Raw genomic sequence first — 17,548 nt, forward strand, 5'->3', positions numbered from 1 at the left:
ATACAAACTCTTTAGTTTCAGTTGTATGTATAGATGCTGTGACGTAGTATGATGTACTTACAGTGGATTTCTGAGACGAAAATCTTTGACAAAGCAGATATAACAGTATGTTTTAAATCAGTGATTGTCATACTTAATTTCTTATACCGCACCCTTTGAAAATCAATTATATTTCAAAGCCCCCTAATTTTTATTCAGTCCTAAAACTTAAAAACCACACTTTCATTACTTTAAATAATTTCAATGCCCCTCATTTTTTGGACCTCTTATCGCCTCCTCCTAGGTTTCAAACGCCCCCAAGGGGTAGTTATCGCCCACTTTGGGAAATACTGTTTCAAACTGTAATTTTGGTCTCAGAAAGCCACAGTTAGTACAGTATAGTGTTACTCACCAAGTTGACTAATGAGACAGCATTGAGACTGATCCCCCACCAGTACATGAGCCCGCCGATGTTCACAACTATCATTGTTATAGTTATCACCACAACCTGGATGAAAAAATTACAATTTGATTAGAAATATTAATAGTTATTCATAACTTTTAGTTAAGAAACAAGAAAAAAAACTACGTTTACTATTGAAAATATCAAAGTAATTAACAAATCGATGGCTCCTACGTAAACAGTAGTGTATTTAAAATGAAAATTTAGGAAAAAAACAAAACTTTAAACATTAATATCATTAAAAACGACGAATTAAACATGAAAACACAGATAGAAATTAAAATTTATCAAGTTAATCTTAGTAATATTATAAATGCAAAAATATTAATGTATGGATGGATGTATGTTGGGCTCAACGGCATAATGGCTCAACGGATCTTAATGAAATTTGGTACAAATGTAGAACACAAGCTACTTTTAAGATTTTCTAATACCTCACAGACAACTAGAACAACAATATACATAGAAATCATAGAAATTACTATTTAAATATACAAAAAAAAAAAAAACAGACTCACCAATGCCGAGAACAAATCAAAGCCCATCAATATGAACGTAACAATAAATATAGATAGTACAGAAATGCCCATACTTTTCAATGTATCGGGCCACATCGTCAGATATTGTTCATAAAACACATAGAAAACAGAATAAGGGAAGACATTCACTGTCGTTGTTTCATTCATAGACTTCAAATGTCTATTCATTGTCTCTGTTAAATTAGCTGCCACAGTTCTAGCAGATCTTAAAGCTGAATAATAATCATAACTAGTTTTCAATACTGTGTGGTATCCTTGATAGAAAGTTGCACCGATTTTAGTTTTATTTTTATATTTATAATTAACTGCTTGTGAATAAGCCGCATGCCCTCCTTTAGGACACGATGGTGTTGGGTTATCTTGTAAAAAGAATGGCACATAGTGTTCAAAGTTTGACGCATTTGGACGTTGTTCGGGACCTTCTAATGGTATATTACATCTTTTGCAACCTGAAAATGGAAAGATTTTTTTTTAGACATAAATAATTTATTGATCGTAAAAATCTTAAAATAATTAGACAGAACAAATCGAATTTCATCAATATGAAATTATGGATGGATTGTGTGAAAGAGGATATGCGTAAGAAGGTGGTAAATTCAGATATGACGTCTGATAGAGATGTATGGAGAAGTACATACTGCGCCGACCCTCCATAGGGATAAGGGCAGGTTGATGATAACATAATAAAAAAATTAAGACAGTATTTCAAGTACATTATAATTCAAACATAATATGTTAACCCTTTTGTCGCATGCTAATATGAAATATTACTAGAAATAATAATTATTCAAAGAATATATATTTTAAGGGTAAAACATTCTTTTTTAAACCACGTTGACGTCAATAATATCAATTAGCGGCGGTTAAAGGGTTAAAACACATGTACTAAACAGTTAGACAATATTTAGTACACGTGTACTAAACAGTTAGCGGTAAGCGCCATCTAGTGGCTTAATAAATTCAAATTTTTTGATGTTAAGATATGAGATTATCAGAACTAACTGGTATAAGAGTTGGGACAGAAGCTGGAGTTGGCGGGGAAGTAGCGGCAGCAGTCAGGTGAGGCGGACCAGTCGAAGAAGTCATCCAGCCAGGAGTTTGGAGCCTGCGCCAGGTACGTCTCGTTCGATGACAGGTATGCTAAAAATACACAATATTGCTTAATTCACATGATTTTCAATGAAGTAATGCGAAATAAACAATAATTTTAAAAATTATCTGAATTATTTAACCTTTTAACCAACATTGGCTAAATGTTTTAGTTTATCCTACCTATAAATGCGAATCTATATCTATATATATAAAAGAAAGTCGTGTTAGTTACACTATTTATAACTCAAGAACGGCTGAATCGATTTGACTGAAAATTGGTGGGCAGGTAGCACAGGTGGGCACAGTTAATCGAAAAGTTAACTTCGTTAATCGTTAATTCGTTAATTAAAAAATTAACTTCGTTAATCGTTAAAGCGTTAAACTCCCGAAAATTTAACGCAAGTTAAAGTTAATCGTTAACAGTTAACCATACCAAAATTATACATACTAATTTCACAATTATGTGGCGACACTTGTTTAAAATAGTAATTTGACTATACATTTATAGAATGTACACATTAGTATTAGAGACAAGTATGAATGCATTATAGTATATTTCATTACTAGTGCGGAAAGCCTGTCATTGCAGTTGGAACAAGTTGTAATGACAGTTTCGCACGTGTACTAAACAACTATTTTTGATACAGTTGCGAAAAAATAAGCAATTTAATAGAATAATAAAAACACAATAAGCTCAACCAACTGAAATGTTTGGAAAATGGCGCCAACCGTAAAAGAATACAAACAGAGATTTTTTTTTGTTTCCTTCACCCATTCTGGGTAGGCAAAGGGAACTATGCCCAAACAACCAAGTCTTCAGTAGATTATTTTTATTGATATGAAATGAAAATGAAATTTAATGAGATGAAATAAAATGAAAACTAACCTAATTCATTGAATCAAATCATTAAATCTGATATTTTAACAAATTAGGAGTTTCTTTTTAGAAACATTTTCATGAATCATAAAAACTTTAATGATTTTTTTTTGTAAAAACTTCGTGGTTGGTTTTTCTTTTTAACAGACATTATTTTTACAGTTGGGAAAGAGAACGCACGTGTTCGGAAAAGTGTTTTAATACAGTTGCTCAAAAAGTGGCGTATTGCAGGGACGAAGAGCGTTCGGAATGTGGGCTATTACATACTCGTGCTTTTATATACTCGTAACGAAATATATAATACTATTTCGAATCTTCTTTTGACTTTCATGAAATTTTTTCCGGACGCTCTGATGCATCACACTTGCACGCGAACTTGACAAATATCAATGATCAACGCTTTCGTTCACCATTCGAGTTGCCGACAGTCGCCCAACATAGCTGAACTTACGAGCGTGGCGTGGAACGTAATTTAAACAAAATGACAGCTCGTCTCCAAGTTTCTAATTTAACGATTAACGGACTTTTATTAACGGAAGTAGAGTTTAACGGAAGTTAACAAAAGCGTTAACACTTCTTGAAGTTAACTTAAAAGTTAATCCGTTAAGCAAAATGTTAACTTCGTTAATTAACGATTAACGGATTAACGAGTTAACGCCCAGCTCTGGCAGGTAGCTTAGAACCAGGAAACGGACATAGGATAATTTTTACCCCGCTTTCTATTTTTTATTCCGCGCGGCCGAAGTCGCGGGTAAAAGCTAGTATATTATAAATGCGAATGTTAAGATGGATGGATGTTTGTTTGAAAGTATCTTTGGAACCGCTGAACGGATCTTGATGAAATTTGGCACAGATGCAGAATATCTGGAATAATACATAGACTACTTTAAAGTTTTTTTTTAATTCGCTCGGACAGAGCCGCGAGCGACAGCTAGTTCAATTATACACTTTAATTGTATCAACTAAAATATGAAAATGTAACTCACCTCCATACAACTGCATGGAAAGACTGTCAGAGTTACAGAAGCGAGTGCCGCAGACCATATTCTGAGCGTCTCTGCGCGAGAAGTCTAGACCATCCATCAGGACAAAGTAGACCGGAGGTCCAATGTTGAGGTACTTGTTGAGATGCTGGAAGTACTTCAGCTGGAAGCTGTCCTGCGGCATCGACAGCTCCTGGTCCAGTCCTATCTCTATGTGTGGCGCCACCTGAAACAATCGCATTGATTATAGTTTTATCAAGACTAGTTTTTGCTTGCGACTTCGTCCACGCAGTATTAAAAAAAGGGTGAAAAGAATTTAATTTTAACGTCTGGGCCAAATTTCAATAAATCAAACATATTCTACGGGAACTGTACACATTTTTGGGAACACAAGTAGTCTATGTATTTTTCCAGATTGTATTCTACATCTATACATTTTCATCAAGATCCATGCAGCCGTTCTAGAGATACTTTCTAACAAACATCCATCCATACATACAAGCATTTATAATATTAGTAAGAAGTAAGATACTCTTCACCATAGACTCAGATATGTGTAGTCATTTCTCTACATTAAAAAAAGATACTGAGAGAAATCATACAAATTTAAGTACATTGGAATTTAAAAAATGAATTTAAAATAGTTTAGGCGCTGTATTACTAACCGCAACAGATGAGCAGAGCCAGGCGAAGAAGACTATCATGACGGTGGCGCGCACCTCACGCCGCATCAGGAAGGGTACGTAGGCGTGTTGGAACAGTTTGTACAGCGCGCCCTCGCCCGCGCCCACAGCGCCCTCCGCCTTGCTGCCGCTCAGACAACACAACACGTCGAACCTACGATACACATGTATCTATATATACTGAAATGTTCAAAGTATTACAAAAAAAAAACCAATCCGGTAATAAAAACGAAGTAACAGCCCGAGCCGAGTGAGAGAACTTGAGTCTAGTTACTCTTAAACGAGGTTTAGGCAAAGCGCCATCTGCGCCCGGCCACCTCAAACCCGGTGAAACTGTAAATGCTTCCTCAAGGCAAACAGTGACTACTCAGTCACAAAAAAATAATAAAAAAAAGTATTACAAAGGTTGAAGATTTTCTTTATATCTGCGTAGTGTTAAGATGGCGTTCGGGGGTCTTTTTTTTAATTGTTAATTTTTAGACAAACACATTTAACTACTAAAAATGGACTGTTCTGAATGGACTGCGCGCTGTATTGCCGCGAGACAAACAATTTATACTTTTAGTGACGTCAATGACATTTTAGGGGTTTCTACAAACGTGACTGTTATGTTGCCCTATTGTTAATTGTTCATAACAGTATATTGTGAGGAGGAAGACGTAAGTATGGGTTAACTACACTTTCTCGTTGCTTTTTATGTAGGCGAGACCAACATATGTGTTTAGAGAACAGAAGAGAATGTAAAAAATTGGTATTTCATTAACAGCGACGTAAAACATCACTAGTACGAAACATGTTTTTTTTTAATATTTTCATTTTTTGCAAAATTCGGTAAAAAATACAATTTCCTGTCTGTGAATAACTCAAAACATTGATTTAGTTGAGTGCAATACACGTATATCTGCGTACCTGTTGGCATTCTGTCGATGTGTATCAATAGCGAGCAGGGCCACGAAGCAGGTGACCTGCAGCAGGAAGTCTACGAGCAGAGCAGCACCAGCGTACAGCGCGAAGGCTCTCACCGCCGGCATATCACTCAGCGCTCCCAAGAAGAAGCACACAGACTCTGACACCGATGTCAGGAACATGGACGGTCCAACCTGACCCAGACTGTGTACATATACAAATTTAAAAAACACCTATAAACAAAATATAATCGCTTAAGATGACGATTGGTTGAAATTATTAAAAAAATATGTATAGCATCTTCAACAACTGCGACCTTGCTAGTTTTTCTCGTGAGAATAAAAAACAAACTCTCAATTGATATATACGTATGCAAGTATATACAACCTGTACAGTCAGACATTTTCGTGATGTCACACTTACAGAAAAAATAAAAAATAACCTATTAAGTCAGTATCTTTCTATCAGTGAGAATCACAAACAACGTCATAAGAGTAAATAGCAATTACGCTGGGCTTCTGACATCAAAATCTGCATTTAAAAAACAGGAACGACGATATGTCTTCATACAAACATTTTGGTCTCAAAAACCCACGGTTAATGGTGTAACATTAACCAACCTTTTTTCATATAAACATCAAAAACTACGTCTTTTTCAATATTGTTACCGCGTTATCCTCTCAATGATTACGCAACGTTCAAACGGCTATTGTTTTTAAAGTGGAATACCGTTAAATTCACTGATAGTACATAAGATATACGTACGTCCTGCCGATGTGTTCAGCGACGGTCTCATTAGGTCGTCGCGGCTCTCGCTGGCTGGTCTGCACCAGGATGAAGATGTTGTCAACACCCACCGCCAGCACGAGGAAGGGTATAACCTCGACGATGATGAGTGTGGCAGCCACACCCGCGTACCCAAACATACCCACGGAGCACACCACAGACGCCAGTACTATTAATACGCCTGAAAATATTACATGCATATTAAAACGTACTTTAACTGAGACCAAAACAGTCTATTTCAAAGTATGACTAAGAATCTAGATCAGGGATTCCCAAAGAGGTCGATATTGAACTTAAAGCATTGCTAATTCTCACTCTGTCTTCTTCTATTGACCTAAGTCAGAATGAATAATAATAATTGATCTTAAAAGTAGGTAATTTGGCCATATGGGGTCTGAGGCAACGGTTCATTTTGAAAAAAGGGGTCACTTGTGCAAAATAATTTGGGGATCTCTGATCTAGAGTTTCGTAATTTGTGAATTTTAAGTGTCGTAAAGTTATTGCTATCTTTGTTTTTTTTTTCAATAAGAAATTAGTGGTAGATATCTCGGTAGCTCTTCATTTCTTAAGAGTCGCTACGCAGAACATAATGTTAGGTGTGTTGGCATGTAACAGAGTGTGGAGTAGAGCCCTACCCATCGCGCACATGACATTGGGTCAAGATATTTGAAAAGAACTATACATAAGGACGTCGGTGGCTCAGGGGTTAAGCAATCTGCAGGTCCTGAGTTCGAATCCCGCCATATACAAATGTGTTTTAATTTTCGATTTATATATGTACATTTATCTGACATTCTTACTGTGAAGGAAAACATCGTGATGCTGCACATATCTGAGAAGAAATTCAATGATATGTGTGAAGTCAACCCGGACTTGGCCAGCATTGACTATGTCCTAGTCACCCCTAACATAGGGTAGGCTTCGAGCTCCTCAATGTGGATGTGAGCTGATGATGATGATAAATGCAGGTACCAAGTAGACTGACCTCCCAGTCCCAAGGTGACCTTGCTGTCAATGAGCAGCCTGGAGCAGGTGGTGAAGCGTCCCAGCGAGATGGCGATGTACGCGAACATGATGAAGTAAGAGACAAGTATAGTTGACACATCCGACTGCGACTCCCGGTCCAGCTCGTCCTCTATGGAGCGCTCCGACGTGTACGCGATGTCCATGTACGAAGGCATCTCATTCTCCGTGTAGTTCTTCATGAACTCTATGAACTTCTTCTCCCATTCCAATGCCGGTTTTAGCTGGAAAAAAATAAATATTTACTAACATATTGAAGAAAATTTATTAATCTTATATACAAAATTCTCGTGTCACAGTTTTCGTCACCGTACTTCTCCGAAACGGCTTGACCCATTCTCATGAAATTTTGTGAGCATATTCAGTAGGTCTGAGAATCGGCCAACATCTATTTTTCATTTTTTTTTAACTGTGCCCGGACGGAGTCGCGAGCGACAGCTAGTGTAATATATATAAAAGAAAGTGGTGTTAGTTACACTATTTATAACTCAAGATCGGTCGAACTGATTTAGGTGAACATTAATGGGGAGGTAGCTTAGAACTAGGAAATGGACATAGGATAATTTTTACCCCGTTTTCTATTTTTTTATTCCGCGCGGACGGAGTCGCGGGTAAAAGCTAGTATTTAAAAAAAAATAGTAATTTAAAAATATTACTTTACTAAGCGTGTGAAAAACTGATGTCAATTCTAAGTATATTAGAAGAAATTTCAAAATCTAGTACATACTTGACTGGTATCATGTTTGTTGTTGACCAGTATGGTGATGATGAGAGCATCTGCCTGGTGGAAGCGCGAGGTGCTGGTGAGGGGTTCTCCGGGAGCGAGGAAGCCGCCCAGGGCCACTCCTGGCAGTACTGGTCCACCATACGGCGCCAAGCACAGGTAGGGGTTGCTGTACAATGCGTTACATTAGAAATCAAAGCTTGTGTCTAAAGGAAAAAAAATCGTTATATTTCAAACATTTATTTCCTTTCATTCTTGACTTGTTCAAAAAACAAGTTGTTCTTTCACCACTGAGGGGCTCAAGACAAGTACCTAGTTAGGGCACCTAGTTAGGTTATTCTACCCTTAGTTAGGGGGTTGGTTGATTTCTCACATATCATTGAATTTATTCTCAGATATGTGCAGCATTAAAGATGTTTTCCTTCACAGTAAGAATGTCGGAATTTACATATGTAAATTTAAAATCTAAAAACACATTGGTACATGGCAGGATTCGAACCCAGTACTTATATATTACAAGTATTTAACCACTAAGCCACTGACACTCTTATTATTTTTTGATCAAGTAATCAAAATGTAAACAAAAGTTTGTTAATCACATCAAAACAAAGTCGTCACAAAAATGAATGAGGTCATTTTAAAAACAAATTAAACTTAAAAAAAAAGTTATGATTAGATGAGATGGGCCCATGGGTGATGTGCTTCACTCACCTGGCACAAGATAATACGGTGTCCAGGTACTGATTATCTTCTAGATTATCTAGCAAGTTGTCTCGGCTGTTCCCCCACCAGCCCCATATAGACTGTACGGCGCAAACTGATGACGTCGTCGCCGCTGAGAACTGAGACTGCAGCGGAGCGAAGCAAATATCCTCTAACTTCGTCTCATTACCCAAAGCTGAAAGAGATAGATATATATCACTCAGTTTCTACTAGCATTATTTACATACAAGTATTTCAGTTTGGAAAGTTCTCGAATGTTCTGTACTAAATTCAGTGAAAATTTCATGCTAGTGGAAAATGGGTCTAAAATTTACAATTTAACGTGTTGTCTTTTTGTAATTTTTGAAGATTGTGAAAATCCTAAAACAAATCCATTACTGCAAATTTATTTCGATTACAGAATTGTCGCCACGAAATTGTCTAACACACTTTTTCTTCCATATTTTAATGCGTATCAAACTTATAAAAAATAACGAAACGTAAATCATTTAATTTTTTAAATTTGACTGAAGTTATCCTTTTATAGAATAAGTACACATGTCATGTTTTTTCATACATAAAATTATTTACATATAATAAATCAGCACGGGTTTATCTGACAATCTATTACATCTTACTAATATAAATGCGAATGTTTAGTTTGTTTGAAGATATCTTCAGAACGGCTGCATGGATCTCAATGAACTTTGGCACAGACATAGAACATAATCTGGAAGAACACATAGGCTACTTATAACGTTGTTTTTTAATTCCCTGCGAATGGAGTCGCGGTTAAAAGCTAGTCATTTGATATTTCTGACACGTATTAAAAATGTCAACTAACCCATGATCCTCTCTTGCAGATCCAATACATCGAGTAAGAAAGTAGAGTTGAAAACCGGACCGAAGTCGAGCACAGTGCCCGAAGGGGTCGTGTACTCCACCTTGGGTAGACCCTTCGAGCTGATGATGAGCATCTCAGTGCGATAGAACGGTTCGAAATGGCTATCGAAGTAGTCTCTCTCCATACGCGAGCGGGAGTTCGGTGCAGCCCAGAGCTCTACAGGATTGGTCGTCACTTGCATATATTTTATACCGAAGCCGAGGGAAACAACGAAACATAGACCTGTAACACAAATTACACGCTTAAAAACTTAATCTTACTAATTTTGTAAATGCGAACATTTAGATGGATGGATGGATGAATATATGTTTGAAAGTATCTCCGGAACAGCTCAACGGATCTTGTTAAAATTTGTCACAGATCTAGAAAAAGACCTGGAAGATCTAAAACATAGGCTTTTTTTTAATACCACGCGGACGAAGTCACGGAAATTCGCTATTTTATATATTTGGCGAAATTGAAAAAAGCATGAATAATTTGTCTGTTTTACGTCTTTACCAAGGAACAAAACAATCCAAGGACGGGACGCCATGATGCACCCCCACCACTGGAAGAAGTCCTCCAGCCTGGTCTCAGTCTCTGCTCCGAGCCGCTCAAAGAACGTCGCATCAGCAGCACCATCCGCCTGGTCAGCTGTCCAACCTACACTAGTCGGGTTTGTTGACATCTCTTGGTTCGTATCTGAAGCTACACCTGAGTAAAATAGATTCATTTAAAAATATTATAAGAAACCGATAAAATTTTGGTTATCTAAACAATATTGAAGTTAGCTAAAAAAATATTTTTTTTTTGTCCTAAAAATTGCACTTGAACAAACTTTAACTCTAAAACTTATATTGATGAATATACCTATACATATTATGTTTAGGTTTTAGAATATAAAAATATCGAAACATTGCTTAGTAAACAAAAAAATATCTACTTTAATTATTTTTCTATCAATAAAAAAAAATCATAAATAAATACACAAAATAACAATATTATCTCAGTGCAATCCTACATAAGAAAAGAAAAAAAAAGTTTTTTTTTCTAAACAGCATTATAGTACCTACCCAAATTTCATTTAACAAGAAAAATTACGGAACAATTAACTTCAAACTTTCGTGATTTTTACTAATATACTGTTCGTAAGAAACGGGATTGTTAAGGTGAATATACACTAGAGCATTTTCTCAAGCATTTCTATGTAATGTAACGTTTTAACGAATGATATGATACAGGTAAAAGCATAGTTTCCAAAGCACGTCTGGTTCGTGAAAGTGTGATACACTAGAACATATTATAGAGCGGCTCGTTGTTTTGTTACAAGTAAATGCTCTTGTCTATACCCACCTTTACCACGATTAGGCTGTTTGACCTCCCTATATTTCGACACAGTTGCAAGCGCCATGTTCACGGGTTGACTGGTGTTGTGCGGTACTATGATAAATTTTAAAGATAGCCGAATCAGAAAGAAGGTATACCGATACGGCTATCTTTAACATTTTTCACACTACCGCACAATACCAGTCAACCCGTGAACATGGCGCATGCAACTGTGCCGAAATATCGGGACCTCAAACAGCCTAATCGTGATAAGAATTCCGTTTCTTACGAACAGTAAACGGAAAATCAACACAACGGACAACAAATTGGAAACGCCAACACAACACTCAAAGAATACAGAATATACATATATATGACTTTATATAATAAATATTAAGATAGAAGTTATTGTATACCTTTTTACTTGTATTAGATTATATTTAATGACAGATACCATGCAAAATATAGTTATAATGCAATTAAATCAAAGTTAGAAACACAACATGCAAATACAATATTCAATAACAAATAACTTACAACAACCGATCAACAACATAATAAAAAAACAATAATTACATTTACAGAGGAACAATGTATTCATGCCATGGACATTTTAGTTGTATAAAGAACTAAAAAAATAAAATGTCATATTTGTCTATGCTTTGTTTTGACGTATGTCAGTGCAAAATAATGAAACAAAAACCAAATGCAATATAATTAAATTGCTTATTAAAGACAGAGCATTTAAATGAGTAGGAAAAAATACAAAAAAAAAATAACACGTGCAGTGCCACCTTTGCAAGTTGACTTTTATAAAAATTGTATTAGCTTGAAAGTGTTATGGAGTCATTTTGTATTACTTGCATATAATTATTGTTGATCGGTTATAAATAAAAAACATGAGCCCTAAACTAAATTATACACCTATTTAAATGTCAATATAAATACCTGGAGTAAAACTAACGATTGCTAATATAAAATTAGACAATTTAATTGTATATATGTATATTTAATAATTTATAACTGTACCTACAAAAATGGAATCCGTTTTAATTTATAGATAGTAATAATTTTTTAAACATAAAAACATAGATAAGAATTCGAAAGTAGAGTTATCTATTGTTTTGATATAACTGAAAGGAATTCGTAACATTTTACATACATTGTTTAATATTTGTATTACATCATATACGTATCAGAAATCTTTAAATTATAGTTAATACGAACGTTCCTATGCGAAAATACTTAGGTATTCTGATATTAAGTGGGCCTTTTAACGCTTTATCCTAGTACAGTGTTCGGAATTTGATTTGGCACATCGGGAATAAGCAATCTTTTCTGTCTGACGTGCCAACTTAAGCAGATAGTACTTGATATTGTGTGTGGTATTTGTACCAAATTGTGGTGAACTTGTGGTGATATTGTGGTGAAGTTGTGATGGTGTTGTGATGTAGTGTGATACGTACTAGATCTGTGGCTGTGCAGCGGACTGGTCTCCGAGCCGCCGCGGACGTCCTCCCCGCCTCGCGCCCAATCGTCTGTTCCCAAGCACCGCGTTAGCACCGTCGAATATTATACCGTACAGAAATACACCTTATTTTCAAAGGTTTAAGACTCAAAGTTACTTTGATAAACCTTTTTTTTTAATCAACAAAATATTTTTTTGGCATTTTTTATAAGTTGCCAATGTCATTGTCGTTGACTTTTTTTTTTAATCTGAAGGTGGATTTCTATAGATATTTGATGTCATATTAATAAATCAATAAAATGTATAAGTGGCCATGCATTACATATTGTGAAGGTTAATTTTATGACACAGTATAAAAAATAAAATAAAGAGTATCGTAGTGCATGGTAACTCATATCCAACACCTTATTGGAAATACCACCACGCACAAGTCTTACGTCCAAATTTTTTTTTAATATCAATATTAATATTTAATTTAAAGCTAACACCTTGTGCGTAATTTTACAATGGAACAATATTACGTAATATGGTTTCTACGTAAATAATCGTAACCCATAATTTTGAGTTTTGCAAGTCATTTAGCCTGCGTGAAAACATACGACTCTTTACATCAGAACCATGGATTTGTATTTCTTATATATTTTAAAAATAAAACCAATATTGAATAATTCCATTCATAAATGTTACAATTACTTAAAATTGTGTCAAAATTTCTGTTTTTTTTTAAATATAATATTTGTAATATTGTTCCATCTTATATTTTCTACGTGTTTAGTTTTGATAAAAAAAAAAAAAAACCATCACCAATTTCTAAATTTAAAAAAGCAGAATCACCATTGCCATATTAAATGTATCTGCAAAAAGTTTTCGCATTCAATTAAATATAAATACATAAATATACAATGTTGTACACCAAGGTGTTATAGATATGTAGGTCTGTGATTTGTTCTGTAAATTAAAAAAAAAATATTCGGTAGACTTGAGCGAGATGGCGTTACCGATATGATTTTGAATTTAAACATTTTTTTTTGAATAAGACATAAAAGAAAATCATCGAAAATGTTGTATTAAAAAATTGTAAAAAAAAAAAATCTCTATAAAACAAAAATGAATATCTAATGTAAACAGTTCTTGTGACTTGATTACCAGTCTTCTTTGACGTAATAAAACAATAACATAACAATCTCCAACAAAAAAAAAATTGTTTCTTAAAAAAAGTTATTCGCTGTCCATATAACCCCTTATTTCACTTTTTCGATCGATTTTCCAATCTTCATTCCAACGTAGGCACTGTATTAAGTTATACAACTCACCGACTTGGTTCTCGTTGGGATTGCAGCAGTAGACGCCGCTGAGGAAGAGCGTTGAGAAGATGAGGAAGATGATGGCCATGACGAAGGCGTAGCCGTCGGTGCCCATGATGGTGAAGGGGCGGTGCGGCGGAGGACGAGGCGGCGGCACCGGACACGACGCCGCGCAGTCCAGGCACGAGCAGCCCGGCTGGCCCTGCGCACGCGCACACTCACAGCGTGTTGCCAGCACACAGTGCTAATAACCCTTACACTATTGTTTCTAAGACCAATGTATGAACCATTTTCACAATTACACTTTGATTTCATATTTCTGCTTTTAGCTAGAAAAATACGTAAAAAAATTTAATTTCCAATTTCACTTGTATTAGTTTTGCACAGAACCCTCTCAAACTCCTCAATAAATTTATATAACGAATGATAATTAATGGTCTTACATTGATACTGGCACTGCAGGATCTCGTAGGAGGCTGATAGGGTACAAACTGGTCAACGGGCTCGTCACCCGAGATGTAGTTAATCTGAAAGGGCACCAGGCCGGTGGACGCGTCGCCCATGAAGTCGAACCACCGCTGCGGCGTGCAGTACGCCGCGCCCCATGACCCGCACATCAGATCTAACGCGCGCTGGTTGCTTGAAGGCATTTGTACCTGCATTTATCAAAAAAAAAACATCTAACTTCCGTACTCAGAGTAACTAGTTGGTCACTATGGATGTCCCTTAATGACAACTTTATTAATAAAAGTGTCAGCAGCTAAAGTCTTGACTAAATGATTGGATAAGCTTTTAACAGAGCATTGATACTCTCGACGCAGGGGTTGCTACAATATAGAAATTTTAATAATAAGTTTACGAAAGCTGTAGAAGAATAGTAAACTAAAGAAATATGTTACCTGAAGACATGAATCAAATGTAGAGTTCATATAAGTCGCGCCGAGATGATAGTCGATCTCTTCGATCTGTTCCTTCTTATCTGAAATTAAAGCAGAATTTAATTAAATTAAAAAAAAAACTTTACTTAACTCTCATCAGTCTAATGACAAGATCATAGGGAACTGTTTTTCAACCCGTTTAATGCCACGAGCTCTCAACCAAACAGCTAATAGAAACAGAAATATAACTGAAAATTCACACGAACTACTTGGGAGGTAAGGGGGATTGTGCTCTTATGAGCCAACCAGCATTAGGTTACCTTTGTTAAGTGACGTCCTGACGGGCTTGAGGAACTTGCTCTGATCGGGAGCGCATGTCATGCCACAGATGTGTTGCAGGAAGTTCTCGTAGCAGGCGGGGCAGCGCACCAGCAAGTTCTCAGCCTGCACGATCTTGCTTTCAAAATTCTTCAACTGCTCAATGTTGCAACATGCCACGCCGCCAGCTGCGATCGACGGACAATACTTCTGGATGATTGGCTGCAACAAATAATGCTCTATGAATCTCTCTTTGAATGCTCAAGTTTTGTTAACAGGTTCAGTGCTGCAGAACATAAAAAAAATCTTAGTAATATGGAACTTGATAAATATCTACTTAGATTAAGTATGTTTGGTTTCATTTGATATAAGAAGGATCTTGGAAGGTCAACAATTTTGAAGATTGAGGTGTTATTCGGTACCAGTGCCTATTTCACAGAATGTCAGGCACTGCAGGATCGTGTAACCGTCTCGACTTATTGTAAATGGATATTTTAAAGTGATAAAAGTATCATATTTGTGGGACTTTTTGCAATCTAAAACATTCTGTAAGCAAAAATTTGATAACTGTTGCATGACCGTAGTTTAAGTTCTCAAGTTAAAAGGTTTTCAGTAATGAAACCCGAGTTATGGTTTTTTTTATCATATCTATTACACAGATAGAGATTGTTTATTGGGAATATGTTGAAATTGCTCAACATTATAAGGATGGAGATAACAAAATGACCACTCCCTGAGTGGTTCAGGCTAGGGCTACTACCTCTTCTCGTTTAACGAATTTGCATGGTTTATACTAGAGCTAAGTGAATATCTGGTGTAAAGTAAAACAAGTCACTGTCCTTTTTGCTGATGATCAAGGTTTGGACGGCTTTTCAAAGAGTCTAGGGTTAACAAATCATTTTAAATCGCTAGTATTCGGATTGTCTGTTACGTTTATTAAATGTTGGCAGCCCTAGACACAGCTCGCCCGAGATTCGACCCGCATAATAACGCACTGTCTGTCATCTCTTGTTCACTATGATAAGAGACACGGATGACTTTCTCATGATTCCCCTTTATATTAACTTTAATAATGTTATATTGAACACCAAGATAGTAAGTGAACAAAGTGTTTCATCTATACATTAAATACAAATGAAATCTCTGTATGTAATAGCAACATTTTTTGTCTGTTTTGATTTTTGTCTGTCCGCAAGTCCATGTTTGTTTCGAAAAAAATACTTTATATACGAATATGTGTTCTTCGAAACTATGTTCTACATCTGTGCCAAATTTCATCAAGATCCGTGGAGCCGTTCCGGAGATGCCTTCAAACATCCATCCATCTAAACTTTCGCATAAAGATTTTTACGACTTCTTATTGCAAATCCCTTTGATGTCGGTAGCCGGTTTTCACTGTTGATTAAATATATTTTTTTGTATTTTTCTTAAAAGATCAACTGATAACGCCAAGGTTATATATTTATATGCAAGGCCTTTAAAACGTTTCTCAGTATTATTCCATCAAGATTTCCTTCTCTTGAACATAAAAAGATGCACTTGTTGGTACATCACTACAAACATTTAAAATTAACTAAAAACCTTATGAGTCCACCTACAAATAAAAACCATAAAAAAATTGCGGAATAATATAAGAATACTCTCGTTAGAAATTTAAAAAAAGCTCGTAAAACAATACTTCAAACATATTTGTCCCCGTGTAAGTTCACTGCCCGAATCACACGGATTAAAACATAGTCATTTCCCTCTTTCACCTTAAATAAATTAAGATAGCAACTTGTTTCATGTTTCGGCAGTGGAAATTCACGTTTCATGGAATAAAATAAACGTACAATTTTTTTTAAGTATTACTTATCGATATGTCATTCATATGAAATAATCCTTACTAATATGAAATAAATGTCAAACAAATACTCGTGGTTATCAGCCAGCTGTGCGCTCCGGTCAATTGATAACGCACCTGCGGTTAACAGAACTTTATCAGATTAATTCTACTATAATGAAATTACTAACTTTTGCCTGCGAATCCGTCCGCGCGGAATTCAAAATAAAAACTTTATAAGTAATGTGTTCTTCCAGAGTATGTTCTACATCTTTGCTAAATTTCATTCCATTTCCTTCCAACAAACATCCATCCATCTAAACATACATACGTATTTATAATATTAGGAAGATTAGTCACAAAAGCCCTGTATACCTACATTTTTTAGTAAAATTGAACAACATAACCTATGTTTTAAGTTAAATACGTAGCCATACGTTTTTTAAATCGAAAATCCACGATTAAAACTTTTATTGTATCACGCATTTTTAGAAGACTTTTAGTACTTAAAAAGTGATAAATTAGACTCTATTGTCGCGACCACCCCGCCATGGGGTACGCGAGACATTCACGCGTTGATGAGTGAAAAATTAGCGTTGTGAACGCGGCTTTCGAGGAGAATTTAATGAACGAAAAAGTTCAATTACAGTCGAACCTGAAAAAATAAGAATCCAATGGACTGCGATATTTTTCTCGCTCACAGAGGTTCTTTAAACCACTGGTTAAAGAAAGAGAAGAGAAACAGTATTCTCGCTTATGTATGACGTCAGTAGTGACCATCGACTCTCACTT

At 35.8% G+C, this 17,548-nt stretch overlaps 1 protein-coding gene across 5 annotated transcripts in view; it reads right to left on the bottom strand.

Annotated features, from left to right (window-relative positions):
- Positions 1 to 17,548, bottom strand: part of LOC106720897 (NPC intracellular cholesterol transporter 1) — a 54,739-nt gene that overhangs the window by 8,680 nt on the left and 28,511 nt on the right. For 4 of the 5 annotated variants that reach the window (XM_045681338.1, XM_045681340.1, XM_045681339.1 and 1 more), the window contains exons 3-19: positions 14,937 to 15,156; positions 14,638 to 14,717; positions 14,182 to 14,394; positions 13,748 to 13,940; positions 12,433 to 12,504; positions 10,160 to 10,354; positions 9,602 to 9,883; positions 8,767 to 8,953; positions 8,059 to 8,224; positions 7,294 to 7,555; positions 6,288 to 6,489; positions 5,526 to 5,726; positions 4,599 to 4,770; positions 3,937 to 4,159; positions 1,984 to 2,121; positions 961 to 1,430; positions 392 to 487 (exon numbers count right to left, since the gene is read on the bottom strand). In XM_045681338.1, coding sequence (XP_045537294.1) covers positions 392 to 487; positions 961 to 1,430; positions 1,984 to 2,121; positions 3,937 to 4,159; positions 4,599 to 4,770; positions 5,526 to 5,726; positions 6,288 to 6,489; positions 7,294 to 7,555; positions 8,059 to 8,224; positions 8,767 to 8,953; positions 9,602 to 9,883; positions 10,160 to 10,354; positions 12,433 to 12,504; positions 13,748 to 13,940; positions 14,182 to 14,394; positions 14,638 to 14,717; positions 14,937 to 15,156 — 3,372 coding nt within the window. The remainder of the gene's footprint in view (positions 1 to 391; positions 488 to 960; positions 1,431 to 1,983; positions 2,122 to 3,936; positions 4,160 to 4,598; positions 4,771 to 5,525; positions 5,727 to 6,287; positions 6,490 to 7,293; positions 7,556 to 8,058; positions 8,225 to 8,766; positions 8,954 to 9,601; positions 9,884 to 10,159; positions 10,355 to 12,432; positions 12,505 to 13,747; positions 13,941 to 14,181; positions 14,395 to 14,637; positions 14,718 to 14,936; positions 15,157 to 17,548) is intronic. The other variant, XM_045681341.1, reaches the window with a different exon arrangement.

This window comes from Papilio machaon, chromosome 15 (genome assembly GCF_912999745.1).
Source record: "Papilio machaon chromosome 15, ilPapMach1.1, whole genome shotgun sequence".
Lineage (NCBI taxonomy): Eukaryota > Metazoa > Arthropoda > Insecta > Lepidoptera > Papilionidae > Papilio > Papilio machaon.